This window comes from Podarcis muralis, chromosome 2 (genome assembly GCF_964188315.1).
Source record: "Podarcis muralis chromosome 2, rPodMur119.hap1.1, whole genome shotgun sequence".
Taxonomy (NCBI): Eukaryota; Metazoa; Chordata; class Lepidosauria; order Squamata; family Lacertidae; genus Podarcis; species Podarcis muralis.
Window position 1 is genome coordinate 63388906 of NC_135656.1, and position 27095 is coordinate 63416000.

Consider the following 27095-nt stretch of genomic DNA (forward strand, 5'->3'; position numbering starts at 1 on the left):
TGGTTCCCAGAGCAAAGTAGGCATAAGCTCTCACTTCCTTCCTGGTTTCTTTGCCCTTTCAAACAACAGAGCAACACGTATTTAGCAGCTTCCTATCAGGAATACTAAACTGCAACCCACCTGTGGGGATAGATGTGTGTTCTTCAGCCTGCATATGTCTGAATTGAAGGAATTATTGAAACTGCATGCTCCATCTCCCAAATTAGAGGCATCCCACGTATACAGAAAGCGCTTGTTTACAAAACCTTTCAGAGATTTACTTGCAGATTCTATGAACTGTCAAGTGTTGGCAGACCCTACTTTTAAAACAGTACAGAAAACTTAAGGGGTTGCATCTAATGATCGTTCTGTTTAGTATAAACTCATAGAAATTGAGGAACATGACTCACTTAGTACAACTTGCTCGGAAGATTATAGTAAGAATAATGCAAATGTTCGCTGTATTTTTTTGTATATGCCTTGGGTGGTGTATTCGTTCAGAAAAGGTGAGATATGTTGTTTTGAATAAAATAAATAAATCCTTTCCTGAGCTCCAGCTGCAAAGGCATGCGTTTGGGAAAACAACCAGTTGTGGATCATATTTGCATGTAAAGGTCCTGCCACTGTCTGAACGCATTGAAATCAATTGACAAGTCCATACATTTTGATGGGTCTACTATTTAGTTGGATATCACCCAAGACATTCTAGAATTAGGAAATACATTTTAATGTCACAGGCAATATATTTTCTTCCTGAAAAATTAAGGGTTTTTTTGCTGACATTTTTCTTGTCAAAACTGAGATCCTCTAATTTTTGTAGTGTTTCTACCATTTCTACTTTAACTGCAAAGCAAGTTGATTTTTTTAAAAAATTGCCATAAACCACAGAACCGTTCTCAAAAATTTAAATAAAATTTTGAGCATTTACAAATGTATCCAGTGTTTTCATTTGTTGTTTTGCTACACAAACACACTAACTAAAGCTGCAATCCTTACCTGGTAGTGAGCCCCCCTGATTTTAATAGGACTTACTTCTGAGTAGACAGGGTTAGGCTTGCAGCCTAAGTTTCCTTTTTATCTGAACTTACTGCATGCTCTTTCCCCAATTATATGGGACTCGAGCTCCAGAACTGTGATTATCTATATGCAATAAGAACCAGAGAGTTGCTGTAGCATTTTTTCCTACATTCCCAGTACTATTCTGTATAATAAAGGGATTGGTATGACGCCACTGCACTGTGTATTACCTCACCCTTGCCTAACATCGTGGGTTGCAGTGAGGGTGTGGAAACTAACAATGTGATGACTAGGGGTGTTGGAGAATTCTAGTGAAAACAGGAACCAGGTTGGAAATCATCAATGTTCACTTACTCATCATTCAGACTGGAAATCAATCCAGCAAATGCAATGTTGTTCATGCTTTCAAGTTGCAACCAACATGTAATTGACTAGGGTTCCCCACCCCTGCCATTTGCACTGAAACGAATGGCGTGGAACAACATAATGACAATGTGACTTAAGCAATTGACTTAATAAATTATGTCAATTATATCATTTTGCCACAGCAGACAGTGTGCCAAAAACAGGGCTTTTAGCAGAAGATGAGCTGCAGTGGAACGGAACCAGAGCAGCATGCAAGGAACATGTGATACAACAGAAAATGATGCCTAGTGATGGGATCTTGTCACATTACTAGGAAGGAGGGAGGGAGTTCCATGTCTCTTGTAATATCTAGTTCTGCCTTTAGAGTGTTCCAAACACACGAAGCTGCTGCAAATAACATTTTGGTCTGATGTAGCAACTTTGCTAACACACTACCGATTAGATGGCTCGTTGAACAAGTGGAGTGGTTGGCGTTTATCACTAAAGAGAAGTGCTGAACAAAATGTGTGGAGCCAGAATCTCATCAGTTGACTATTTCTAGGGGGAAAGGTTAGGCATATATCGGCCATCACTGACTTGCATTATAATGCTTAGCATGGTAATGCAAGAAGTGCAAGTCCACCACTGACCTGTATTGTAATGCTTCGTGCAGTAGCGCAAGTCCTTTTCTTCCTTTAGGATGAACTGAGGCAGGGTTAAATCATCAGCAACCTGCACAGCTCCTTTCTCTTGCCACTCAAATATCAGATCGTTCATTGTGTAGCCAACTATAAACAGAGGGAAAAACAAAACATTTTAGCATGAACTGTGATTTGCATTGGATTCAAATGCTTGGAGGGGCCAAGAAATAGCCCCAAAGCTGCTTTGAGTTAGGTGTGTTTCCCAACTCTGAATAGGTTCACTGCTGGAAGGGATGTTAGGGTACACACATTTGCATGCGTGGATTAATTTAAAGACATATAAAAAGAAGTGTACACAGGGCGAAATGGCAACAGGGGCTTAAGGTAAAATTCAGATGACCAACTGACATGGCTGACATTCGCATCTAGTACAGTGGTACATTGGTTCTCAAACTTAATCCATTCTGGGAGTTCGTTCAACTTCCCAAACCATTCGAAAACCAAGGCACAGCTTCCAAATGGCTGCAGGAGCTCCCTGCGCTCAATCGGAAGCCGCGTCAGACATTCGGCTTCCGAAAAACATTCACAAACCGGAACACTTACTTCTGGATTTGCGGCGTTCGGGAGCCGATGTGTTCTGCAACTAAGCCATTCAAGAACCAAGGTATGACTGTAGTACAAACCTTTTGTCTCTTAACAGCAAGATACACACATATAATGGATGCTGCTCCCAGCCAGATAGTTCACAATTTACAGGAGGGTCAAAACTAGATGCTAAGGATAAATGCAGAACTGCTACCTAGAGGGGCCGCTGCTCATTTAGTTTTCTCCTCCCCTTATCTGACACCTACATGCCTTGTGATGTGTCATCACGACATTCTGCATTATCTGGGCTCTGCCACTGGCAGCTAGTGATGTGGAGCAGGGGTGAAGAAATGCAAAACACCACAGCACCAAGAGTTCTATTAGACATCAAGCAGACACCAGGGAACGAGGCACATGGCAGCCATTTTTGTTGACAGCAGAGCATTCAGCACAAAAGCCTTCATCAACCTGGTGCCACCCAGATATAGCTGGACTACAGCTCCCATCAGCCTCATAGGAGTTGCTGTCCAATAGCATCTGGAGGACACCTGGCTGGTGAAGATAGTGCCTTTAAATGGACTCAACAGGAATGAAGGACAGAGGACAAGGGCTGATAAATATTGAGCGAGTATTGTATCACACAGTCTTCTCCAGACAAAGGATTTTTGTTGTTGCCCTCTACCCCAGAGTATTCTCCACTGAGAATCTGTTGAAGCAAGCTAAATTTAAGCTGGACGGCTTGAACACTGGCAGGGAGTGTGATCAGAGAAGCATGAAAACTTGCACATGACAACACAGTCTGTCCCAATGCTTCATCTCTCCCTTCTTCCCTCCGGTTTCTCTTTCATAATTGGAGGATTCGGCTAAGAGCTGAACAGATGATGCAGTGGAAGTCTGTGTGCAGAATGGCAGCTATTTTTAGAGGGGAAACCTTCAAGACTCACAGCTCTCCAACTGCATAATACATGTCTGGACGTCCATGGGGAAGTTCTTCAGATCCATGGGACAAGCCAGCGTCAAGGTGATCCTGTGAAAGGAACGGAGACAGTGATTCGAGATGCTTCAAGCTGATGTGACAAGCAAGTTGCACTAAAGTCATTGGGGTGACAACTGAGGTGAGCAGGGGTCACCCTCAGGCCTATGGACAGGGGAGGGAGATACAGAGAGCACAACCCCCTGACTTCTGGAAACAGGGCCATGCTCCAAACATTAACGCTGCTTAATATTTATGCTCCCCAACATAGATATCTCCACATATGAAAAGGCAGAACATCCAGAGGAACCTATGAGACAATCTTCCCTGGCTATGTAAATTCAAATAACTTTTTTTTTGGAGGGGCAGGGGCAGGGGTAGCATTAAAACATTAAACTCCCTCAACCAGCAGTCTGAAATGCTCCATCACTATGGGGTATATTGTGCCAAGGCTGATGATCACGTATGCTGAGGACACAGCTATCAGGTGAGGAGAAAATGTTCCTACATGTTCTGTAGCAAGAGAAACAGTGAAAGCTACCAGTGTCAGAATCAGATTGGACCCATTTTCCCCAACAACAGCTGCAATAACAGGAACCCTTGCAGGTAATTGCATCAGAGAGAGACCCAGGTCAGGTCCACGACATTTTGCTACCTGAGGCGAAGGACGATATGGTGCTCCCTCCCACAACCCCATTTGCTCTGCAGAAGCTGACTGGCAGCTGAATCGTACAACAACATTGGCAATGCAATAGCATCCTTCTGTGCACCCAAGGGTTGCAGGTGAATTTTTAAGGGATGCCAGACAGGCCTATGGGACATACAGGGCAGCCGACAACTAACTCATTCTGTCTGCACAAGGATTTTTTAAATTACACAACAGAAGGTTTGCCCCTTGCCTTCATTTTGCAGGTGCCCTATGCTCTGGAGGGTTTTGAGGAAACCTATAAAGATTGAAGGGGGTGCATAGTGGGGAGGATGGGAAGCCCTACTGCAACCGGCAGGAACTCTTGTGCTGATGGAATGAGTGGGTTGGATACCACCCATAGCTCTGATCTATGGGTGGAATGACTAAGGGGCTCAGGAGGAATGGCAGATGGAAAGACTGCTGTCGCTGTCTCTCAAAATCTCTCACATGGCATGAGGCAACTAGTGATAGGTTTGACCTTGGAGAGACCCAACCCAGCTGATCCCTGATCTGTTCAATGTACGATGATGAACAAAAGGGCTAACACATTCCTAGGGAAGATGCTGCCCCCCCTCTCATTGGGGTCCTTTCAGACCCTGCAATGGCCCCTGTTTTAAAAAATATATTTTTTGTTTGTTTTTCTGCCATTCATTTGAGGATCACAGGGCAGTTTGCAATATAAAAAACACAAAATTACATAACATAGTAAGGAACAAAAACAATAACACACACACATGGTTTAAAAGGTCATAGATTGTTTAATTAGCCAAAGGCCTGGGAGAAATGGAATGTTTTTGCCTGGCACCTAAAGGTGTTGAACAAAGGTGCCAGGCAAGCCTCTCCCAGTATCCCCCATCCTGCTTAGGGAGCACAGGGGTGCAAGGAAGAAAGGGGGGCAAGTCCCATTGCATGAGCAGACCTCACCCCCCCCCCAAATATACTCTACTTAGCACACACAACAACTTGACTCCATAGGACTTTCTTCTGAGTAGGCATGACTAGGGTCATACTGTAGATCAGTGTTCCCCAACCTTGGGCCTCCAGCTGTTTTTGGACTACAACTCCCATCATCCCTCGCTAGCAAGACCAGTGGTCAAGGATGATGGGAATTGTAGTCCAAAAACAGCTGGAGGCCCAAGGTTGGGGAACACTGCTGTAGATCACTCCACCTTTCCCAACACCAGCCTCCATGAGTATTGCTCCTCCGTATACCTTTCAGACGCGAGAGGTATGAGAACACATGTCTCTCACCTCTCCGAACAGAACTATAAATGGTAGGTCACCTTTGGTGGCAGTTGTTTTATTACCTACCTATTGTTAGCTGGAGAGCATTTCAAACAGCTGTGTGAATTAAAGCTTTAGGTTCCCAAAGAGCTGGGCTACGTGCTTGGACTACGGCTCTGCTGTCTGCTGTTTGAACTGAAGCCACCTCCTGGGTCCCCCCCCTTCCTTTTTTGTCTGCATTACTACACTGGCTGTTTATTCTGTTCCTCGGCACACCAGCACGACACCTGCGACATGAGCCAGGTGTCCCCCTGGGATGTGCCCCTGTGCATTTTGGGATTGCACTGCAAGGCTTCAGCGAGCCAGAGTTTGCAAACATTGCACGAGTTCACAGAAAGGTAGTCTTTAGAATCTATTGTCAGCGCTTTCCCTCTCTAGCATTAGGCTGCACTTAACAGGAAAATTGCATATTCTTAATTGCATTCTTTTTAGGAGAGTGGGGAGGCGGCGGGAAGGGAGGTTCGGAGGTGGCTAGAATGGATTATTTCCAAATTGAAACCAGTGCGGTTATCTCAGTTCACATAGCATTAATCTGAAATCCAATGACCCAGAAATAACTGTGTTGAGAAATGGTGTGTGTGGGGGGGGGGGGGGGGGAAGCCAGATCTATCTGGTTCTACTGTGTGATTTGCCCTCTCTCGAAATAATTTTCATTCTCCTCCAAGCAAAGGAGACTGAGCTGAAACATCTTTCAAACTGTAATATACCAGCGTGCGGAGAATCCCCTTATATATTCTCAAATTATACCAAATTTTCAAAGAAGTGCTCTCTGTCGCCTGTTCTCTAGAATTTTTTTCTAGAATCTCTGTGGTCCACTGAGGTATTGCCATTTTACAAAGCAAGACTACGTACAGTGGTATCTCGGGTTATGAACTTAATTCGTTCCACAGGTCCATTCTTAACCCGAAACTGTTCTTAACCTGAGGCACGCTTTCACTAATGGGATCTGCTGCCACACCACCGCTGTGCAATTTCCGTTCTCATCCTGGGGCAAAGTTCTCAACCCAAGGTACTACTTCCAGATTAGCGGAGTTTGTAACCCAAAGTGTTTGTAACCCAAAGCGTTTGTAACCCGAGATACCACTGTACTCGGGATTTTGTAGCAGTGAATCAGGCACAATGAATCACGGTAAAGTGATCCTGAATATGGCTGAAGTTTACACACCAAGGGTGGGAAACCTGCTCCAGGCTGTGATTGGCCTTCTGGGTCTCCTCCTGACCATCAGCTGTCTGGCAGGGAGCAGCTGAGAGGTCAAAGGGCAAAGTTTGCAACTGCAGTTCCTTTGTCTGCAAGACAATCAAGGCAGAGGGGAAAGTGTCTCGGCAGAGAGGCAGATGTGTTCCTTACAAATACTCAAAAAGTCATATATGAAATTTGCAATTGCCTGCATGTAGTTTTTGGGATGCACGTGCATTTTGAAAGCTGAGGTTTGAAACAGTTGTATGGCAGGCCTTGCAGTTTCACTGTGTGTTGGTTGAGCTTATTTGGTGGATTCTGCTTGAGATTACTGAGTTGCTTTTTGCATTTTGCACAGTCAGGAGATATAAAGGGTGCTAGAGAGCATCTCCTGCTCACCACCATTCACAAACCTTGGGGGAGAGGGGGAAAGGCTATGGAGAAAACGAAAAGGAAAGCTTCAGTGTATCTGTTTACATGGCAAATAGTTTTGTGCGGGTGTATATGTGTATGTAATTGTGTGCCTTCTTTTGGCTCTCACTCCATGCACCACTTGAATGCAACCCCTGAGCTCTTTCTACTAGGAAGCACACCTCCTGGCTTGAAAATGGCACCCCATCCCTTCTACACAAACCTACTTTGGTGGGATCTTTGTTGGAATAGATATGCATGGGATATTGCTGCATGTGTTTTTTTCTATAGAATCTAAGGCACCATGCCCAGTCTGACTAATGTGTCATATGTTAAAGAAATCCAAGATAGTGGAAAAGTTTAGTGCAGCCCCTGGCACACTGGCCCTATTGTTTGCCCTTCTGATATAGGAACAAACCTTGGTGCCTGCTGGACCATGCCTTGTTGTCAGTAACCCTAGCCATCCTAGATGTTGTTAACTCACGTAGTGTAAGAACAAACAATTATCTCAGGGCTGAATTGGCCATTAAGCAAAATAAGTGCTATACAGTCATACCTCATGTTATGTCCGCTTCAGGTTGCATGTTTTCGTCTTGTGTCCCACGGCAACCCGGAAGTACCGGAATGGGTTACTTCCAGGTTTCGCCGCTCGCGCACACACAGAAGCGCTGAACTGAGCTGTGCGCCTGCACAGACACAGCACTTCGAGTTGCGGGCTTTTCACGTTATGGATGGGCCTCTGGAACAGATCCTGTCCGTAACACGAGGTACCACTGTAATTTTCCATTGCCAAATGTACCATGGAACATATGGTGCAGCTGAACCAGGTTCTGCACAAAAGGCTCCCACAATATGTGTGTCATAAGTTCAGCGCAACAAAAAATGTAGAAACAAGATTCAGTCATGCTGAACTTTATACAATAACTGTAGAAGACAATATTTTACGGTTTATTATTGTTTATATTTCAAATTAGATATCTATGGGGGCACCAAAATCTTTTAAGTGCTTAGGGCTTCTAAAGGTCTTAGTTCAGCCCTGAAATATCTTCACATGATTTCATGCTTTTGCAATATAATTTTAAATGGAACATTACTCCAGAATTCATGTTGCAGTCTAGTTCAAGATTCAACATGTGAAGGACCCACACTCTGGAGACTCATGAAGGGTCTCCATGCTTCCTTTTCTCACCTGATACTGTACAGGACATTCCCATTTCTGGCGATGCGCAGAAGTTTGTTATCTGTGGTGATCTCATGGAAATGAGCCCCTTTTTCATTAGCAAAGAACAAATCGGGTTTCCAGATGGAGTCCAACATGGATGGGTCCAAGTCTAAGGAATCATCTGGATACTCGTTGTATGCCAGCCGGGGGTCATTCCACTGCTGCCGCAAGAAAATATTCACTCTGTAATCCTGCATGGAAGAAAGAAAAGGAAAGTTATGGGACGCCCCAAGGAAGGTATCAGAAATGACCAGAAACCAGAATGCTAAATGCGGCAGTAAGGGCACTGAAAAGCAGCTGAGACTGAATGAACAAAAGCAAATGCAAAGTCTTTACTACTGCTAGGGTCAGGGTCTTTCTCTGTGAGTTTCGCTGCTGGTGCTATTTCTTCAGGAAGTGCCTGTATTTTTAGCTCTGTAGCCAAAGGGGTTATCACAGGGCAAACAGCTGCAGCCGACACCTGTTCCATGCTGCGATTTTCAGACCATCCATCGACAGACCAGGGCTGTGGCTTATCAAGACTGAAGAGGGGATATTATCCAGGCTCATGGAATAGGCACTGCAGGATCCTCTCCCAGGTTGGGCTGGGGTCACACAATGATGAAATACCTCTTTGGTATATTGAGAATGTGCAGAGGATGGAAGGTAGTTCTTGGGAGTATTCCACATGTTTCTCAAGATTAATGGTAATTTCCAGAGTCTTTTAGAAGCAAGCAAGCAAGCAAGCAAGCAAGCAAGCAAGCAAGCAAGCAAGCTATTCTACAGTTGAATTTCATAACAGCTCTATGAGATCAACTCTGTTTTGCACATGGGTCTCCCATGGCCAAGATCTGGGGATACTGAGGAGGGAGAAGATTGGGCAAGGGAATGGCTTGCAACAGAACAAAGCCCAGAAGACTGTGCTCAGCCAGAAGGCTCTGTGAGAAGAAAGCCCCATTAACCAGCACTTTTGCTACCTCCCCAACCCAAGAAAGTTGCCCCGTCCTCCTCTGAAGACTGCCTACAAACTCTCAGTAGAACAGGAGCCCCCATCCCCGTCACTGCCTGAAGAATCAAGCACTGATAACTTTCCCAGAGGGTGTGAAGCAGGAAACCTTGACCTACCTCTACAGCTCATTTGAAGTTCTGATTGTCTCCAGACCTTTCCTGGAGCAGCATCCTAGCTTGCTTGCTGCTGTATCCATCTCAAATTTCCCTCAGCTCCATGTGGAGCTGTCCATGGTTCTGTCTCTGTGCCCTGACCCTTGTCCCACTTGCCTCCTCCTCTCTAGAACAGGATAAAGGGGCAATCAAAGTTGAGAGTGTGTGGCTTAGTCGATATCATCCATGCATCTGCTTTGGCTGGACTAGATAGGCCACTGGCCTGATCCAGCAGGCTCTTCTTATGTCCTTATGACTGTCAGAGAGTGTGTGTTGGTATTGCAGGCTACATGGAAACTCCAGGAGACTGTAAAGCACTGAACTGCAGCTGCTGGGAGAAATGGTGGGAGGACTATTGTGTGTTCATGGGCATTGGGTTTGCCATTGTTTCAAAGCAGCGTGCTGGATGATGAACATTTGAACTGATGGAGCTTTCTTCTTCTAGTGGCTTGAAGAACTGCATCTCTGATGAGCTTTCATTGCCACTTCAAGACATTTTTATGCACCTGGGTTGACCGGGTTACCTCTGATCTGTGGATTTTCATGCTGTCATGTTGCAGATTTTTATTATGTTTTCAGATGTTCTACTTTTTGTTTGATTGCTTTGTTGTTGTATTGTCAAATTTGTTTTGATCTTTCTAAAAAACCCTATATTTTAAAAAAAGAATGAAAGTGCTACAGTATATGAAATAGGTGAAATAAATTAAGTATGGTAAATAAATAATCTAGCATGGCTTTTATATTCTTACTTTTAAATATTCTTCAGGTAGATCTTTACAGGTATAACAGGGAAGTGTGCCTTCAATATTTTATCAGGTAAAACACAGTGTTCCTCAGCTATCAGACCTTTGCAAAATTCTCCATCAGACCATACTAATTTCCTTTTCAAAATATGTTACTTGCTCATTTTTTTTTTAAGTTTCTACTGTTATTTCAAACTAGCATGATGTCTCAGGAAGAGAGTGCAAGCCTGCATGCATGAGGTTCTGGGTTTAAGTTCTGATGGCTTCAGGCAGCAGAACAGCGAAAACTATTGCTTGAAGTCTCACAAAGCTGGGCTTGAGATCCTCAGTCAATAGTCCAGATTATACTCCTAGAGTAGATGGCCAGAATATACTCTGCAGTATTTCATCCTCCAAGAGAATAGTAGTTAAATCATATACAAATCAATGAACAAATGTTCATGTTGCACATTATTTTTTTAAAATAGGAAATAATAAACATCTGGGAAATTTTTCTTTTTAATCATCAGGATTTTTTAAAATAAAAAATAACTTTTAAACAAATGTCTACATTGCATAGTATTTAAAAAAAGAAAACAAGCAGCATCTGGAAGATGCTTCCAAAAAGCATGAGAATTTTTTTAAACATCTGTTAACGGGATCTAATTTGAAATGTTCCAAATATACACATATTCAGCCTTAAGCTGTGCTTCTAATATAAGGAATGATTTCAGGCATGTGATACCAGAGCCAGTGTGGTGTAGTGGTCAGTGTCCAGTTAGGATCTGGGAGATCAGGGTTCAAATCCCCACTCAGCCATGAAGCTTACTGGATTACCTTGGGCCAGTTCAGTCTAACCTGCCTCACAGGGTTGTTGTGGGAATTGAATGAGGAGAGGGAGAACCACGTATGCTACCTTGAACTCCTTGAGCGGAAAGGCAGGATATAAATGCAATCCATCCATCCTCTTCAGCTGTGACATGGGTTTGCCCAATGCATGTGAGGATGCTGTGAGTAGACCCAGCCTCACCCATTTGAGCCCTCACAGATTCTTTTTTCAGTGCCTAAAGATTGCAGGCCACAATGTGACAGAATGGAAAACAAAAACAAAGTCAGCACAAGAAATGAGTTGAACAAAGGAGCTCTTAGAGATGTCATGGATAGGGTGTTGGTCTTAGATCTGAACCCAGCCAGGAAACTCACTGAGCAGCCCTATCAAACAACCTCACAAGATTGTTGTGAGGATAAAGCAAGATAACTGGCATAGCTCAGTGGCTAAAGATATGAGCGGAAACATCTCAGGTTCAAGCCCCATCATCAAGAAAGAATCCATAGGATGGCCTTAGGGAAGCCAGCCTCTCTTTCCCTCTCCATCTGAAAATAAGGAGATAATGATACTAATTTCCTTTACAGGGCTGTAATCACGTATATGAAGTTCCTCGAACATTCAGATATTCCACAGAAATGGTAGGGATTGGTGTTCTAATCCAATATATTCTGCCTGAGCAGCCCCGAGGAGAACAGAGATACAAATCGTGTAACAAATAAATTCTTTTTGCGGAAAGAGTCATAGCTCAGCGGTAGAGCGTCTACTTTGCATGCCAAGTGTCCCAGATTATTTGTTTATTTCATTTATAAATCACTTCCCATGAGGCAACCTGAAGCAACTCACAATAAAAACGCATATAAAAGAGTTACAAATATAAAAGACACTAATACAATTGCATATGCATAGTTTAAGACAAGAACAGTGCTTGCATGGAATCACTACCCACCCAATACAGATGTCAACTGGGGTAAAGTCAGTTAAATTCCTCGCATCTCCAGGTACAGCAGAGACTGTCCCCCATCTGAAACCTATGAGAGTTGTTGCAAGCTAGTGTGGACAATACTGAGCTAGATGGACCAGTGGGCTGACATATAAGGCAGCTTGCTTTGTTGTGTCTTATGTTGTGTCTTAAGGGACACGGGTGGTGCTGTGGTCTAAACCACTGAGCCTCCTGAGCTTGCAGATCAGAAGGTTGGCGGTTCAAATCCCAGCGACAGGCTGAGCTCCCGTTGCTTGGTCCCAGCTCCTGCCAACCTAGCAGTTCGAAAGCATGCCAAAAAAGTGCAAGTAGATAAATAGGTACCACTCCAGTGGGAAGGTAAACGGCGTTTTCATGCGCTGCTCTGGTTTCAGTGTTCCATTGCGCCAGAAGCGGCTTAGTCATTCTGGCCACATGACCCAGAAAAACTCTGCGGACAAACGCCGGCTCCCTCAGCCTGTAAAGTAAGATGAACGCCGCAACCCCAGAGTCGTCTGTGACTGGATTTAGCTGTCAGGGTCCTTTACCCTTTTTTATGTTCATAAATACTCAAATTCTGGTCTGGGGCAATATGCCGATTCCATCTCCCTTCATAGTATTTAGCTTTCTTCCTGTGCCAAAGAAGAGAAGGGCATGTGGTGTGTGTGTGTGTGTGTGTGTGTGTGTGAGAGAGAGAGAGAGAGAGAGAGAGAGAGAGAGAAAGCAAGAGTACACAAATGGGGCTGACCCTATTAGAGATCCCTGTTGTTCATAGGGGTGTCCCATCCAGCTGCAAACCCAGACAGTACTGCAGATTTTATGGGCTTGCTCTCTAATTTAATGGAAACTTGTCTCGCCCGTGCTATTGAGAATGACATTTGCTTCACTGTCTCATGTCTTACAGCTCCCCTGTGTTGTCTCCAGGCCAAGCCAAGCCAAGCCAGACCCTTTCCCTGGACAATAGGTGGTAGCTCTGGTTTCCTTTGTCTGACCAATGGCTTCCCTTTGCCATCTGCCCTCCTGGGCTTCGCGTGAGAAAAGAAGCCCTTTTCGCAAACAAAGAAGGCGATAAAAGCTCCCGGTCCCTTCCTTCATTTGCATTTTCAATGTGCTTGAGGAATGGCAGGTCATAAACCAATTTCACTGCCCTTGACCAAATTAATTGTTAGGATTAGGATTTATGGTTTTTATTTAGTGCTTTTCTTACTTGGGATGACCTGAAGCAGTGAGTCAGACGCCGATAATAAAGTGAAGGTGTGTGCAGAAGCCATTATATGTGTGCTCACTAGTAACTAATACATAACCGCAGACAGAAGCAGCTGATCTTTTCTCTTAATGCAAATCAATGGCGCTTAGAATTACTGCCTATTTTTGGAAATTTGCCCTCAGCTAGAGGTGTGTTGAAAACCGTCGTGAAAGCAGCCTTGAATGTGCACGACAGAGGAGTTCCCCAAAACTGGAGATAGGTTTATAAATGTGGAGCAAGGTGGCAATTGAACAGCTGGAGCTTAATGGAATTTGCTCCAGATATTCTTGGAACAAAGTTGCCAGCTTATTTACAGTATTCATACATTTATAAACTGTCTTTCGTTATAAAACAACAAGGCAGCTTACATAATGGAATCAATACAACAAAACAGGAAGACCCTAAAAGCACAAATACCAGAATTTCCTACAGAGGTGGTACTAAAAAAGCTACAGAATGCAGTCAGGCATAGGCAAGTTTTAACCAATTACCCTTGGTGCCTACTGCATATCTATGGGAATGTCATTCCACAGCATGGTGGCCACTGCAGAGAAGACCCTTCATTGAGCTGCCGCTAAACAAGTCTCCTCCAGGCATGACATGACTAGGAGGGTCTCTCCCAAGCATCTCAGTGAACAGGCTGGATTGCTCTGCTTTCCTATGGACCACATCAGCGAGGCTGAGATGGGGGTCTTGTCATCTGGGCAGCCCAGGAGCTCCATACACATGGCCAAGGCTTACGCCCTGGGGAGGTTGTTTTAGAGTTGCTAACACAGCAGTTTGACTTCACCCCTGGTGGTGCACTCCACTGTCTCTCGAGACAGATGGATGACAACAACAATAAATAAAGAGACTTGGCCACCATGTTACTTGCCTTGGTAACCGGGTTATTGTAACACACTTTACACAGACCTGTCTTTGAAGAGGATTCAGCAACCATTGCTGGTCCAGAATATGGCAGTCAGGTTCCTAGCTGGACTGGCCAGTCATTCCTAAAGCCTTTATTAAGGCAAGCATGTGCCTTTATTAAGGCAAGCATTGCTCTACCACTGAGCAATGGTCCTTCAGCAGACTTTGCTACTCACAGCTAATGTCTATAAATCTCCTGAGGTTTCTGCCAGGGACCTTTCGGTGTGGACGTCCTGCCTCTCATTGGCTCTGGCCTCCCCTATTTCTATTCTCCCTGCTGGAAGCGCCACCAGTCAGAACTGGTTTCAGTCCGCTGCTCTGGAGACAAGCCATATTCCTAGTTCCTGGATGTGTAACCCTATGGCCAGTACAGGAGTGTACCAAGGTTACTGGGGCTTCTGGTATTCCCTGCAGTGCACTATACAGTAGCAGCAGGAAAAGAAGATGATTTCTTTAAATAAATGAATGAAATCCACTTAAGATTCCCATAATTGTAACCATCAAGCCCTTATGTACCAGGCACAAGCTTATGATGCAAAACTATATTATCCTGTGGGCAGATCCAGGGTTTGATTTCTACTAATATCAAGTGTACTGTGCAGAAATGTTCTACCTGCAGGAAAGATACCAGTTGCTTGGAATCAACTAAATTCCAAGCAACTGGTAAGCCAGCTCCTCAGAAGTTGGGAGAGCACAGTGGGGCTTAGGCCTTGCTTGCGGGTTTCCCACAGACTGCTGGTTGGCCGATATGAGAACAGGATACTGGACTACATTGGTCCAGCAGGATCTTCTATGTTCTTAAGGATTTCTGACTGGGGTGTATGCTGAACTGCATTAGGCAAACATCTTCACATCCTTCTAGCACAGTTAATATCCTTATAGAAATTCACGACGTGTTTGCCTTTATAAAGTCCACCTGTCACCACAGGCGCTTTTGCAGTGCAAATGGCACCACATAACTTTCTCCTGCTGGCTCTCCACCTCCATTTGAACTTGAAAGTATGCCTCTTAGAGGCATGAATAAAATTTTATTCCCTGCTCTTTTGCGAGAAGGGCTGGGCTCCAAGAAGTCACCTTCACATGTTCTGGCTAATTACCCATTTCCTCCCCAAGGTAAGATATCTTTAGAAAACTGTTGAATAGCCGAAGACAGCCAATAATGGGATTGGCCTTCTGCACAACTAACCAGTCACGCAAGTCTGAAGTCGGGTAAGAAAGACATAGTTAAAATAGGGGCAGGCGGAATGGACAACTTTGAAGAGAAGAGGCTCGATTCTCTATGGACAGCAGCTACCTGCGCAAATCAAATGCATCGATTCCCTCCCCTTTCTGTTTGTGAAAATCAGTGATGGCTGCAGTCAGTGAAAATCAATGTAATTGGCCTAACAGGCAGAAAGAAAAAGACTCTTTTGCTTATTCAGCTGCAAACCGGCCAAACGCCGGCAGGTTAGCCCTGATCCTGTGCCTGTTTCATGTAAGGCATGAAATAAATCTAGCTGGAGAGGAATTCCGGCAGGAGCTGCTCGATGTTTATTGCCTTGCATGATGAAAAGGTGCAAGAGCGATTTGGGAAAGCAAGGATTTTATGGCTTGGGGAACTAAGCAGGCTTTGAATAAATGGAGGTTTGAGCAGAGTCCTTAACCATGGGAGATTGAAGGAAGATACCAGGTACCATTTGGGAAAGGGCTGGAGCTTAATGGTAGAGCATCGACTGCATGCAGAAGGCCCCAGGTTCAACGCTTGGTTTCTCCCAGGGTGGAGAAACCACTAGTCAGTAAGACTTGATTTAAATCATTTTTTATTTTTTTTTACAGAAAGACTCATTCTTGCTGGTATAATCTTAATATTTACAACCAAATGAAGGTTTCATTTTTGGAATCATAAATTTTCAGAGAAGTTTTTACAGTTCTATAAAAAATTACTGATCTGGTTATACTATAAGAAATACATAGACTGATGATGATGAAATTATTGTGAGGTTTAATAAGTTAACTGTTTATATTTGGACAACTTTTCTGCTGTACTTTATTGGAAGGAGAAAATAATAATCATTTCCTTAATAACAATTTAAACAATTTATTCAACTAAAGCAATAGCATTATAGCATATGTATCCATGTTTGTTAACTGATGTGGTTAAACATTTTTTTTAAAAAAACCTTAGACTGAGATTTAGCACACATGAAAAACTTAAAACAGATCCTTATTTCGTGATGAATAGCCTTTGGACTATAATGAAACTATCTTTAGAAAGATTTTTCCTCCAAAAGCATTTTATTTTAAAAATATGATTATTATTTTTTTAAAAAAATCTGATTTAAATTAAAACAACATTTTTTAAAAAAAACATTGATTTTTACCCACCCTGGTTTCTCCAGATAGGCTGGGGGAAAGCTCCTGTCTGAAATCCTGGAGAGTTGCTGTCAGCTAGTGTAGACAATACAGTGGGACCTCTGGTTATGAACTTAATTCGTTCTGGAAGTCCGTTCTTAACCTGAAACTGTTCTTAACCTGAGGTACCACTTTTGCTAATGAGGCCTCCCACTGCCGCTGTGCCGCCACTGCACGGTTTCTGTTCTCATCCTGAGGTAAAGTTCTTAACCCGAGGTACTACTTCCAGGTTAGCGGAGTCCATTACCCGAAGTGTTTGTAACCCAAGGTACCACTGTACTGAGCTAGATGGACCCAGTAGAAGGCAATTTCCAATGCTCCTATGGGCCTCCCAAAGGGAAGGCTGATTTTAGTGGGATTATTATTTATTAATTTATTAAACTTGTATGATTCTATACAATGGAATGATTCCAGAGTAAGGGCATTTTCACACCTTAAACTGAAATTGGGTTGTGCCTCAGTTGTTTGATAACAGGAACATAAAAAGTGACATCTCCTAGGCTGGACATCTGACTCCTTGGACTGTACTGTCTTATGACCCCATGGTGGAAGGTCCTGTGGATCCAGAATTGGCCTCCACAGTCACTTATGGACTCACTGTTAAAACCCTGTTTATAGAAGACAATCTTACTCGACTACGAGTGATGGCCAAAGAAGAAGAAGAAGACGATCTTACATTAACAGCACTCACACATGACACGTGTACAGTTAGAGAGGTTCAGGTGAAACCTCTAATGTCACTTGGGGCTGCAACCCTAGCACATCTATTATATTATATTCTCTATTTATTAAAACATTTTACAATCTCCCTTCAGCACTTATGTACAGGGTGGTGTACAAACTAAAGCAAAAAATGATCACACCACCATAGATAGGACCATAAAATATAAATCTATAAAATCCAATCAAAACAGCTTTAAATGACAGTAAAGCACTTCTCTGGTCTTGATGAAATCTGGATGAAAACAGCAGAATTCACTTCAGAGGAAACATGAATAGGATTGCACTTTAGGTTATTTTAGGCATGGACTGCCCTAGTCAGCAACGCAGAAATTATTTAATTTCTTACGGAACAACATTTGAATTCTTTTTTGTTTGAGGAATCAGATGTCTTGAGTTATCTCTGGTTCTATGGTCCACATACATACCCTACATTTAAATCACATGGCTTCACCCAAAGCGCCCTTCAAAGTGTAGTTTACTTCTCTTTATAACTACAAATCCCAGCCTCCTTAACAAACATTTTCAGGTCACTTCTGGGTTCAGTGTGTGTGTGTGTGTGTGTGTGTGTGTGTGTGTGTTTGCAGTCAAACACATATTGAAAGGGGGTTGCTTGTATACTTCCTGGGGAGCTGCAGTCAACGTCCCTAACAAGAACACCAGCATAATGTTATATCTGTGCAAGCCTAAGTTGCCTTAGTGGATTAGTTTGAATCCATTTCTCTCTTGCGATGCACAAAATTACAACTGATCCCTGAGGCCAGAAATAGCAATTATCTTGGCGAACTTGTGTATCCAAACCAATGCAATGAGAATGCAAGGGCAGGGGGCATATTTATGGAAAGGGTTTGGTGAGCTTGCTCCTCCTGCAGCTGTTGATTCTTCCCAGGTAGAAACCTTGCCCCATTCCTGCTTTCTTCTCAGACTGGCTTCTCAGTCTACTTTTGGAACATGACTGGGGTTGGGTAGTGAATGACAGCATGGGACCATTTGCTAGAGAATTCACAAATAAGGGAAAGAATAAGCAGCTCCCTCATGTCTCTATGCACATGCATCCACAGAGTGAGCCTCCTTCCACCACAAAGTTAGGCTTGAAAGAAGCCTACTTTATACTTGATTGCTCTCTCTCTCTCTCTCTCTCTCTCTCTCTCTCTCTCCTCTCTTCTGTACTTCTTCCATGGGCTAAAAAAGGGGAGCCACATCCACATCCTTAAAGTGGACTTTGTAGGTTAGTGTGAGGTGAGGTTGGGCTGTTAAGGAACAGTGATTTATTAAAACTGACTAACCTTACTGTAAGCAGCCCAGGACTCCTTAAAGCTGGCACAACATACCATAATTGCTTGTTCTACCAGTTCTGCTTGATTTTGCATCCTGCACCCAGTTCTTTGCAATACCCCACTCATTCTGCTGCATCCCCCTGCATCACAATGCAGGCCTTTCCTGAAGTTCTCCTCTTCAGGGGGGCTCTTTCAGAAGTGCAGGGTGGGTGGGTGAAGGCAGGAGAAGAAGGTGGGAAAGCTCCATTGCATAAGCAGCCTACTGTTCATGTGACATTAGACAGAACAACCTGATGGTAATTTTTTTTGTATTCATGAGAAGTTCGTTGTGATTCATTTGAGGGAGAGAAAGCGTATTGCTGTAAACCTTTGTATGTTTTGCACAGGGATGTGCAATTAAAAACAGGAGATAAGCTTAAGGTCACAAATTTGCAATCACTTTGTTATAGAGAATTAAAGCAATAGCAGTTCTACAAAGTGGATGGCAATATAATTCTTCAGAAAACTGAAATGATCACAGTGGATGGAGTTAAGGAAACCCATGGTTGCAAATTCTGTCTTTCCTCACCATCCTCATCATATATGACCTGACCGTTCTTTCTTCTGAATGCTCTGATAAGCTTCTTCTCATTTTTTGAGACTTGTGGCTAGTAAGCGGAAAGTTGCCTATTATGACCCATTTATCCCCCCCCCCCCCAAGTCCATTCTTTGATTGAAAAGTTTGTGCCCGGATGGCTCCTAACAATTATTTCTGGTTATTTCCAGCCTCTAGTTTCTGGTGCCCTTTATATTAATCTCTGTAGCTGCAGTGGGTTGCACTGCAGTCTCCTATAAGGTTACGTTTGATTTAACCTTTTGAAGTGAGATGGATAGCATATGAGATTTCTTTAAATAGATCAAATTATATATAGATCATATAGATACAAAAGGGCACAATAGAATGAGGATTCCAAATGTCAGCTCTTGATCTTTAATTTAAGCTTGCATTGGTAACTTTTGCTACCAACTTTGAAGTTGGGAGGGGTGACCAGTCTGATAGCCTAGCCATTCATTATTTTGAATATTTATATTCTGCTACTTAATATTTCGACCCCAACTTTCCACCATGGTTCCTGAAGATGGCTTACAACAGGCATCCTCAACCTTTTTGGGCCACTGGGTAAATTTGGAAATTTAAGGAACTGCTCTGGGTAGCACAAAATGTCAATTTCACAGAAGAAAACTGGTGGTCCTCCAAGCCTCCCTGCCCAACAAACAGGGAATGCATCTCTCCAAAGAAGCACAGGCAAAAACGCAGCAAATTTTCCAACCCTATTTAAAAATAAAAAAGAGGAGGGCAGGGAAACTTGACAGCCACTCTGTCCACGGACACCATTGTGGACCCCAGGCTTGCAGTAGCAAACATTAAAAGCAATCCATTGAAAAGTAAGTTGTAAAAGAAAAGCCAACAAAAGGACCATTTCAAACAGCACAGATCTGGCCACTTTTCAAAAAGTGAGCAAGGGAGCATAGAAATCTGGTTTCTCCTGAGTTAAACCATTAGTCCATCCAGCTTAGTGTTGTCTACATCACATGACACTCCAGATGTTGTTGGACTCCCATCTCCCATATTTCCTTACTATTGCCTAGGCTGGTTGGAGCTGATGGGAGTTCATCTGGAGGGCCAAAGGTCTCCCATAAGTGGTCTACCCTGACTGGTAGCAGCTGTCACAGTTTCAGACAGGTGTCTTTCCCAGTCCCACCTGGAGATGCTGGTTAATTAAATCATGGATCTTATGCATTCAAGGCAGATGTCCTACCACAGGGGCCTCCTCTTTGGGAAGGACTTTCTGAGACCCAGGCACTGCATCAGTAAAACTGTGTCTTATGCTTCCACTTACCATACTTCAGACAGTGAGTGTGGGTGTGTGGTTGGGTTTCAGTTCTTGAGTGAAGCACCTGAGCACGTTCATATGGAAAGAGGCAGACTTTTTAGAGCCTTAGAGCTTAAAAGCAACCATCTGGCTTGGCCCTGGAAGCAAATTGGTAGCAACCAGTACAACTGAAACAGCCCTGTTGTAAATAATGCTTTACACTACACAGTAATCTGGCACCACACAATAATCTGGAAACATTTCTGAACATCTTTTAAAGAGAGCCCTATATACAGAATTTTACATATACCAAATGTGGATGGGGTGTGAAAGATCATGAAAAGGTCTGATTTCCCCAAGAAGGGACTTCGCTGGGACATCAGGAGAAGATCCTGAAAACTACCCAAGGCCACTATTCTAGGATAATGCTGGACCCAGGAGCATTCCCAAACTCAAAACAAAAAAAATTCCTTCCAGTAGCACCTTAAAGACCAACTAAGTTAGTTCTTGGTATGAGCTTTTGCGTGCATGCACACTTCTTCAGATACATTGAAACAGAAGTTGCCAGATCCTTCTATATAGTGAGAAGGTGGGGAGGGGTATTACCCAGAAGGGTGGTGGGAATGGGTGATTGGCAGATAGCTGTGATGAGCCTGTTGATGACTCTTAACGACTGCAATAGGTCTTACAGGAAAAAGCAAGGGGTGAGAAGGTGAAAAATGGCTTTGTCATGTATAATGAGATAAGAATCCAATGTCTTTGTTCAGACCAGGTCTCTCCATGGTTTTAAGTTTGGTAATGAGTTGCAATTCAGCAGCTTCTCTTTCCAGTCTATTTCTGAAATTCCTTTGTAGTAAAACAGCTACTTTGAGATCTTGTATAGAATGTCCTGGGAGATTGAAGTGTTCTCCTACTGGTTTCTCTGTCTTGTGATTCTTGATGTCAGATTTATGTCCGTTTATTCTTTGGCGTAAGGTTTGGCCTGTTTGTCCAATATAGAGAGCTGAAGGACACTGTTGGCATTTGATGGCATACACAATGTTAGACGATGAGCAATTAAATAGTCCCGAGATGGTATGTGTGATGTTGTTGGGGCCAGTAATGGTGTTGTCCGGGTGTATGTGGCAGCAAAGTTGGCATCTGGGTTTATTGCAGGCTCTGGTGCCAGTGTCCGTGTTAAGTCTGGTTGTAGTATTATTGTGGGTTAGGAGTTGTTTAAGATTGGGTGGCTGTCTGTAGGCAATGAAAGGTCTTCCTCCCAGAGCTTGAGAAAGAGAACTGTCATTGTCCAGGAGAGGTTGTAGATCTCTGATGATGCGTTGCTGTTTTAACTTGGGAGCTGTATGTGATGACTAGAGGTGTTCTGTTACAACAGGCTCATCACAGCTATCTGCCAATCACCCATTCCCACCACCCTTCTGAGTAATACCCCTCCCCACCTTCTCACTATATAGAAGGATCTGGCAACTTCTGTTTCAGTGTATCTGAAGAAGTGTGCATGCACACGAAAGCTCATACCAAGAACTAACTTAGTTGGTCTTTAAGGTGCTACTGGAAGGAATTTTTTTTGTTTTGACTATGGCAGACCAACACGGCTACCTATCTGTAACTGGAACATTCCCAAACTGTGAACCCAAAACAAGCTGAACCCCTGCATCTGGATCAGTACAGCCTCAAATCAGACAATAGTTTGTCAGATTTAAGCTCCAGTCTGTTTACCTGGTCTAAATTTTACTTTTTCCCCATCTTTGAGGGCAGGTGAAAATGAGAGATGTTGTTGAGTGTCATCAGCCTGTTGATGACACAACTAAATCTCTGGACAAACTCACCCAGCAGTTTCATATAGATGTTGGAAACATAATGGAACCTTGGCCAGGGGGTGAAAAAGCCTTAGCACAATGTGTTCTTAGTCCTCCCTTCCAGCAATGGCTGGAGTCACCAAAACATAATATATATTAATCCCAGTTCCATGGGATGGTTCAGAATGATGCCATAGCAAATTGCACTGAAGATCACTGAGAGTTCTAGGTTTAAAAGGTTGAGCTCCCCCTGTCAATTTCCCAAGGTAGGTCTTCCGCCCTTGTTTCGCTCTCATATCCAGGCTAGAAGCAAGATTGATGATCCAGGCAATTGGTTTCCTTCAGGAATACCTGGAGCTGAGATGCCATTACATGCTCCATTACCTTGCCCAGGAATGGTGAATTGGAGACTGGAAATAGTTTTTTAGGTTGGGGCGATCCAGTGGAGGTTTTTTAAAAGAGAGGTCTCACAACGGCTTCCTTCATAACCTTCCTCAAGGAAGCATTTAGAACCTCAGCCACTCACAATGCCAGTTCTCCCTCTTCAATCAGTTGAGAAGGGCAAGAGACAGGAGTACAAATGGCCAGTTTCACCTCTCCAAAAAAAAAATAATCAAAAAATCCAGTCCACATCCTTAGGTTACCCAAACTGTTTAGAAGAGGACAAGAGGAAAGCATTGGCATGTTCAGAATTCCCACTCTGATTGTGATGTCCAAGTCAGAAGGGATGGGAGTGCAAAGTAATCTTGTTTTGGTTCTGCCTTATTTATTTCCTGTATAATAATACTGATAGGTTTGAATATTTTATTCTGTCTTTTTTTTAACAAATCAAAGCAACTTACAAAATTGAAGACATTGCAAAAGAAATTAAAAAGGGGGGAAATCAAGCAAAACTATGTGCGTGTGAATTTCCACTCATACAGAGGGAATTGCTCTTCCTTTTCTCCTTCCTGAAGTGCTCCATGTACCCCCAGAATCAGATCCATTGGGTCCCCCATCTCTCCAGAGCAGATTTTGAGGATATGCAGGGGGGAGGCAAGGAAGATAAAGTCCTGTTACATGAGTGGAGGTCCATTCTGCTCTCACATGGGCACCACTGAATGCAACCCACTGTGACAACTGCACACAACAACACTGCATTATAATCCAAATCATTGCCACGTTAAAACTGAACCATACAATTGTTTTTAGAAAAGGAATGTCCTATAAGATGTTCTAAAACTAAATCAAGATTGACATGGGGGGAAATGGTCACAATAAAGGTGCCACCAATATAAAGTCCCTGTTCCATATTGACTCCTAACTTAAAGAAAGGTGATAGGCCCAAGGATATATAGGAAGATGTTCAGGGTGAGCTGTATAGGTTAAGGCCATCACCACTGAACTGGGTCCAGAAGCATTTAAGAGAAACCTGGCCTCATATGTCACAATTCCCAAGGAATAATATTGCTCTTGCAGACTTCTAACATGCCTATTCTATTTTCACATCAAACATCATTCCCTCTTTCCCCCACTACACATTGTCTGAAGAGCCTTTAACACCTGTGCTATATTAAGCTGACCGTAACGGTTTCCTGAAAAAGTGCACCTTATGAAAAATGTTTAATAAGGTATTTAATCTCACCATGGATAGTTGTACTTAGGAAAGAACAGCTGCAACTCAATCGTTCAGCAACATTAGCTATGCAGATAGGCAGTGGTGCCGCAGAAGGGTAGGAGCATATTGTCATTTTACATGCCTGCGTACCAGAGTCAAAATGCATATGCATCCCTTCCAGAGATTGAACAAGAGACCTTGGAGTGGACTGAGCTCTGGTACGTGTTTGTGAATATAGGAACAAAACAGGAATGGCGTTTTACCAGAAAAATAGAAACTGCCTCTGGTAAATACAAGACTGTTGAAACGTATCACATGTTCACATTTCCATATTCCCATAAAAAGATACGTTGTGCACCAAAGGAAGCTTCCAAACATTTCCCGAGCACAGCCAGCCACGTGCAGAACTTGTGACGCTACAAAAGCACAGGCGATGGCTTCCAAAACCTCATTGCCCAGAAAGTGCCTCAGCTGCTGGAGCAGCCAAAGATGGGGTGATGTGAGGGTGGGGGGAGGCACTCCTGGCCGTCCCTAGAACCTGAATGTGGAAGAACAAGGTAGGACCTCCCAGCTCTGAACTTGGTTGACTAAGGATGGAGAAATGACACCAATGACAAGTCTGCCTCCCTCTCCTAGGAAATGATGGTATCTGGCTATCCCTCCTTCAATGTAGATGGGTTCAGCTGCAGTGTGCTCATCCTTACTCATTCGGCTGCGGCTCCAGGACACTGGCTGAACCAGTTCTGATGTTAAAAGATCTAGAATCATAGAATTATAAAGTCGGAAGGGACCTTGAGGGTTATCTAGTCCAACCTTCTGCAATGCAGGAATCTCTCTCAACTAAATCTCAACTAGAAGTGTTGTTGCAACAATATTTCCTCGAACTGGTGACAGCCAGCCATCACTGCAGAGCTTGAAGGGAATGTGTTACCTTAACTGATAGGCAGTGGGACATAAATTGGCCAAGAGCACCACATTAAAATCTTTCAGTATTATGACTTTAAGATGGGTTTGCCTTCTGTACCCAATTATTCTGCATTGCAGGGGGCTGGACTTGATGACCCTGAGGTTCCCTTATAACTCTACAATTCTACGATTCTCCTCTGTTTCATTCATTTTCTACAGTAGCCTGCACCTTTCTTCCTAGCTGTATCTTCTCTTTTGTGAATTCCACTGAGCTGGAAACCTTCTCCTAGAAACTCCCCACTTGTGACATCTTTTTCATTACTCCCACTAATTTTTGATGAATACAGACCTGCTTCCCAGAGTTCCTGCTCATCTATTCTCCTGAGAATGCCTGCCCTTTATTGATGGCTCCTGCACTCCTTCCAGCTCCTATTATTCTCCTTTGGATTGTGCCCCAAACTGTGTTTGTGAACTCATTAGACCTTTGCATGTTGACATAATGATAGCTACTGATTTGTGTGCTGCAAAGACTGCCTCTAGTGTCTTTAAATGTCAACATTAATGTCTTATGTGTGAACTAAAATCCCCCAATACTGGCAGTTTAATGATCTTTCTAGATAAAAGCTGAAATTGTAATAACTATGTAAATTTCAGCCCAAGGGAAGCAGTATTCTCATAGTGATCCCAAAACAAAAGTGTAGGAGTCATCAGCCTCTGCTGGCTACATCTGTTTAGAAAACCAAAAGCTAAGAGTTTTAGTTTTCCACATGAAACTCAAAAATGACGTGAAAATACAATTGCAGTTCAATTTGGAAGTGACTGGTTTCTTGTTTTTGTATACTGAAAAGCTAATATGCTGCAAACGCTTTTCTGTCTGTCACCAGGAATGACTGACAACCTGCATTCCTTAATGAAAAATGGTGCATTTCAATTAAATACCATTATTAAAAGTGGAAACTATCTTTCAAGAATTACAGCCATCTCAGCTTCAAATGCTTTATCTTCAGCTTCCTCTCAGACATGATAAGAAGTGAGAGCACTTTGTGACTTGGAAATCAAGAATGATGTGGTGCATATAGTAATGGGAGACTCTTTTCCATTTTGGTTTCTCTCAGTTTCTCATCTTTCCAATCTTTAGATGTGATCTTCTGCTAATGTACACATGACTTTATGCCATTTTGTACACATTTCTGCTAATCAATTCCCCCCATATGATGCATCTTTGTGTGTTATTTGCATGAACATATGCATTTTTAGGCACATTTTATCCCACTAGATGCATTTCTGTACACCTCATTTGTTTGGAGAACTGAACTGCAAAATTCATAGGAAGTGTGAATTTCACAGAATGACTGTGTTTCAGTTCCTATATTGCTTCAGATTGATTCAGTGTGAATTGGGCAGGCTCAACTTTAAATGCAAACTAATTCAAGTTTCTCCCCCCCACTCCCTCCAGCACTTGCCACCTCAGTGTGGACAGCATTCCCAGCTTGCACCACTCACGGTGATCACATGAGCAAGTGTGTCTTTCTACCAAACTAATATGATAAGTAAAGAATGCAAATAACATATATGTATTTCATCACTCTCCCCTACAGAACAAAGGGTGCTTTACAATAAGAAACAATCTAATCATGATTTTAGAACTGCCCTCAACACAGCAACTGGTCAACATGGTAGGAGGGTTGGTGTTCTTACATCGCCCGAAGCCTGGATGAATTTAAAATAGTGTTTAAATTGCATGTAAATCCATCCAAAGGGTTGAATATATTTTGAAACCTGTAGCACCCTTTGGAACTCTTGAGCTTTCTGGTTTTTTGTCTGGTTAGCAAAGCAGATTACATTGCCGTTAGCCAGGTTTGTTGTTGTGGTTTTCCCCAAATGCTGCTCTGGGAAGTAGCACAGCTTCCAAAGAAGCCTAGGTGCCCATTTCATTGGCAGCTTCTGTGTGGAGAGATTCTGCTCCTAACACAAAACCCTGACCCATCCTGTCAGCAGCGATGCAGTGAGCTTGCTACCCATTGCTGGCAAGGGAGGAAAAGGAGGAAACGTGGGAACAGAGAGATAGTCACTTATCTTTTCCAGCGTGTGAAATGCAAATAACACATGCTGCTTATAGTACCTGTCTCATGACCTGGATACGGTATGCATAGGTTCCATATTTTGTTTTTACTCACCATAGTGGTTTCTGCAATAGATCCAAAGCTGTTGATGAAAATATTGCAGCTGACATTCACTGGAGGGCCTGCAAAACAAGTGAAGCTTGATCAGAAGTTCTGTGTGCCACCTAGCAAAAGCAGACCCTGCATTCAGCAAGGGCTTGGACCACCTGAGCCTCAAGGTCTCTTCCCACTTGGATTTGATGATGCTACATGGGGGCCTTCAGATTGCCACAGTTTTGGAGGGAGAGATTCAAGCACATACTG

General features: G+C 43.2%; 1 protein-coding gene across 1 annotated transcript in view; it reads right to left on the reverse strand.

Moving 5' to 3' along the window:
• GLRA1 (glycine receptor alpha 1) overlaps positions 1-27095 on the reverse strand; it is an 85177-nt gene that overhangs the window by 14339 nt on the left and 43743 nt on the right. The window contains exons 3-6 of the mRNA XM_028718319.2: positions 26847-26914; positions 8290-8513; positions 3512-3594; positions 1992-2129 (exon numbers count right to left, since the gene is read on the reverse strand). Of these exons, the coding sequence (XP_028574152.1) occupies positions 1992-2129; positions 3512-3594; positions 8290-8513; positions 26847-26914 (513 nt within the window). The remainder of the gene's footprint in view (positions 1-1991; positions 2130-3511; positions 3595-8289; positions 8514-26846; positions 26915-27095) is intronic.